The sequence below is a fragment of the Gavialis gangeticus genome, unplaced genomic scaffold (genome assembly GCF_001723915.1).
Source record: "Gavialis gangeticus isolate Ggan-Ray unplaced genomic scaffold, GavGan_comp1, whole genome shotgun sequence".
Lineage (NCBI taxonomy): Eukaryota > Metazoa > Chordata > Crocodylia > Gavialidae > Gavialis > Gavialis gangeticus.
In genome coordinates this window covers 42303113-42306193 of record NW_017728992.1, presented here as the reverse complement: position 1 = coordinate 42306193, position 3081 = coordinate 42303113, and the positions used below count along the sequence as shown (strand labels likewise).

Sequence of the window (3081 nt, the reverse complement as noted above, 5' to 3'; positions counted from 1 at the left end):
AAAAAAAAAAAAAAAAAAGATCAGGTCCTTCACCACTTTTGCTTTCAGCAGGTACCTGCTGAAGGCTGAAGCAGTGGGGCCTGATCCTTTTCTTCTGTGGAGCTTGCAAACCTCTCCTGTGCCCAGGGGTTGAGCTGACAGCTGCTATGTATCATTGCAAACTAAACTACATCTGGATGTAGTTTGGTTTGCAACAATGCAAACTCATCTAAAACCCACAAAACTGGCATATGTGTAATGTGTGACACCGTTAAGCCACACAAATGACATTTTCATCATGTGTACAAGTGTCCAGGGAGAGCAGCTCCCATGCTTCTGTCTGTTGCCACCCAGGGCTCAGAAATGCCCAGCTATGCCTCTGGCCTGAATAAAGTGCCACTTTCAGAGCAAAGCAGATGCATAAGATGATCAGGCCCCTATATCTCTCTTAGGCAACCCCCTGGGAGCAAAACAAGCCATTCCTCCTCATTGGGAGTATCTACATGTTCATTAATGTGCTGTAATTATGGTCTGTAATAACAGGTACTAACTTAATGTGCCATAAGTGGTGCTACCATGCAGTAGCATCAGCACATGGTTTTTTTGTGATGTTAATGCATAGCAGACTGGAAGGCCGTTTCAGGCTCAAATCCAGGAAAAACTCCTTCCCAGTCAGGGTGTCCAAACTGTGGAATAAACTCCCTCCAGTGGTCGTGCAATCACCTACCCCGTAAATCCTCACAAGGAGATGGGACAGTCACCTTGCTGGGGTCAACTGACCCCAGTTGTCTTTTCCTGACTAGTGCAGGGGGGCTGGAGCCGATGATCTACAAGGTCCCTTCCAGCCCCTAACAACCTATGAATCTATGAATCTGTGAACCTGAACATGTGACTGGGTTCTACTTAAGATGCGATTAACAGACAAATTGCTTTTGAAGTTTAATATCTTCCAAGTGTTCTGTTCTACAATTTCACTTTTAAGTTGTTTTTTAAAGTTTTGATGTTTAAGAACAGCAGTCTATTTGATAGACTGCTCTGTGCATGTCCTTTCACAGTATCTGATGAAATGAGTTTGGGCTCATGAAAGCTTATGCATCTCTGATTTAGTTAGGCTATATGGTGCATCTGTACTCTGCCTTCTTCCTGACTCCAGACTAAACATGGTTAACTATTTCCCTCTACAAGGATCACTTCCTGAAGCTAAGAAACCAGTCAGTGCTTGGCCAACTGAAAGACTGCCAACAAAGGTCCTAGTGAATGTTGAGCAGTGGCAGTTTTTATTATATCCACTGGGAAATGAATGAGAAGACAAACATTGTGCAAGATGCACAGCTTTCACTTCGTGGCTTAGTGAGCCTTTTACTTTATTTCATGCCCTGAGCATTGATGTTCATATGACCTTTTACTCAAAATTTAGCTTAGGTCCTCCTTAAAATTATCAGATTCTTTGCTGCTTTGCTTTGCTAAATTTATGCCTTAGGTAAAGGGGAATCTGAGCTGAGTTTTGGTACCTATCAAAACCTAAAAGCCTGACAAATTTCAGCTCCTTTGGCATTTGGTTACCAGAGGTTCACAAAACATTATAGCCAAGGCTGACTGAATAGCAGGCAAATGATAATGACATCCACTCAGTACTGACACAGACTGGATTGAAACCAGGAAACAAATTATGGAAAATGCTTATAAAACTGCTGCCTTCGCAGCACCTGCTTTTGTGAACTGGTTCTCCTGGAGAATGTGAGTTTTTTCACAGAATGGTATTTCAAAAAAACTTCACACAAATGTCTTGAATACTAGTGATTTGAGAGAAAACCACTGAGCTTTCAATGGCCAAACCCTGCACATGTCACTCTGTGAAAGGAGTATAGAAAATGAAATGTGGTATTCACTCTCTAACATCAGAAGTTCTTCTTCAGACAGTTAAAGTGGCTTCCAAAGCAGTGCGTCAAAAACACTGAACTGAAATCAAACTGTCCACTTTGCCTATCAGATCTCTCTAAATCCGTTTAATCTCTCCATTTCCTTACTCAGCTCCATAGCCATCACAGTGATATTGTGCCAAGAAATGTCTTCCCGGTCAAGAGGTCTTGCAGTCATCAGTGCTCCTGTTGTAATGTCGACATAAAAAAACCTTCCAGGATCACTGCTTCTATCAATTGAGTATCTGCAAAAGTACATATTAAAAACATTATTCAAACTTTGTACAAACACTATGTTATAGTTAACAAAGTAACTTGCCAACTACAGGAGGGAGACTGTCACATAGAGTATATTTGTATTCATCTAGAACCCATTCATGCTCCAACTGACTTCTATAGTAACAGTAGAACCTGGATCATTCATATTTGGGGAGTTCGCAACCTACTTACAGCATTTACCCAAATCCAAGATGCTTCTGAATATAAGACAAGCCCCCCAATAATTAGAGTATACATTTGTTATAATTTTCAGAATCTAGAGAATCTAATTATTGGAGCATTGTCTTAAATTTGTTTCCTGTCCCTGCTACAGTGGAGAAAGCAGTGCCAGGGGGCAGAAGGGAAGCAGAAAGTGGGGCAGGCAGTAAGGGGGCAGATGGTAGGGGGCAGGCAGTGGAGCTGGACCCATGAAAATTGTCCTCCACACCTTGTCCCCTGCTGCCTATCTTGCCCCCTACCCCACATACATGCCTCTCTCTGTAGCTTTGGGTCCCCATTTTCCCAGTCTCCCCTGACTGCAGCCTCTACTCTCCTCTCTGCCCCCGCAGCTTTGGGTCCCCTGTCTCCCCCTACCCTGCAGCCTCTGCCTCCTGTCTGTGCCTTCCCAGCCTGTCACTGTTCACCTGTGGTTCACAATGGCTCCTTCAGGCTTCATCCCCACCACAGCCTGGGACATGGAGCATGTGTTTGGTTCTTCCTCCACCTGGTCTTGTAGTAGTCGTGGCAGCAGGAGCTTGGGCCAGGCCCAGAGCCATTGCTGCTACGGGGCTGGAGTAAATACATCCTCTGTGCTCTTCCTTTGTGCAGCAGGGATGGAGCCTGATGGAGCCATTGTAAAGCAAAGGTAAGTAGCAGGGGCAGGGGGGCAGGAGCAGGTCAGACAGGGGGAAGAGGCTGCAGGGTT

At 44.5% G+C, this 3081-nt stretch overlaps 1 protein-coding gene across 1 annotated transcript in view; it reads right to left on the bottom strand.

Moving 5' to 3' along the window:
- Positions 1-3081, bottom strand: part of CDH20 (cadherin 20) — a 131163-nt gene that overhangs the window by 25931 nt on the left and 102151 nt on the right. The window contains exon 9 of the mRNA XM_019521597.1: positions 2007-2143. Within this exon, the coding sequence (XP_019377142.1) occupies positions 2007-2143 (137 nt within the window). The remainder of the gene's footprint in view (positions 1-2006; positions 2144-3081) is intronic.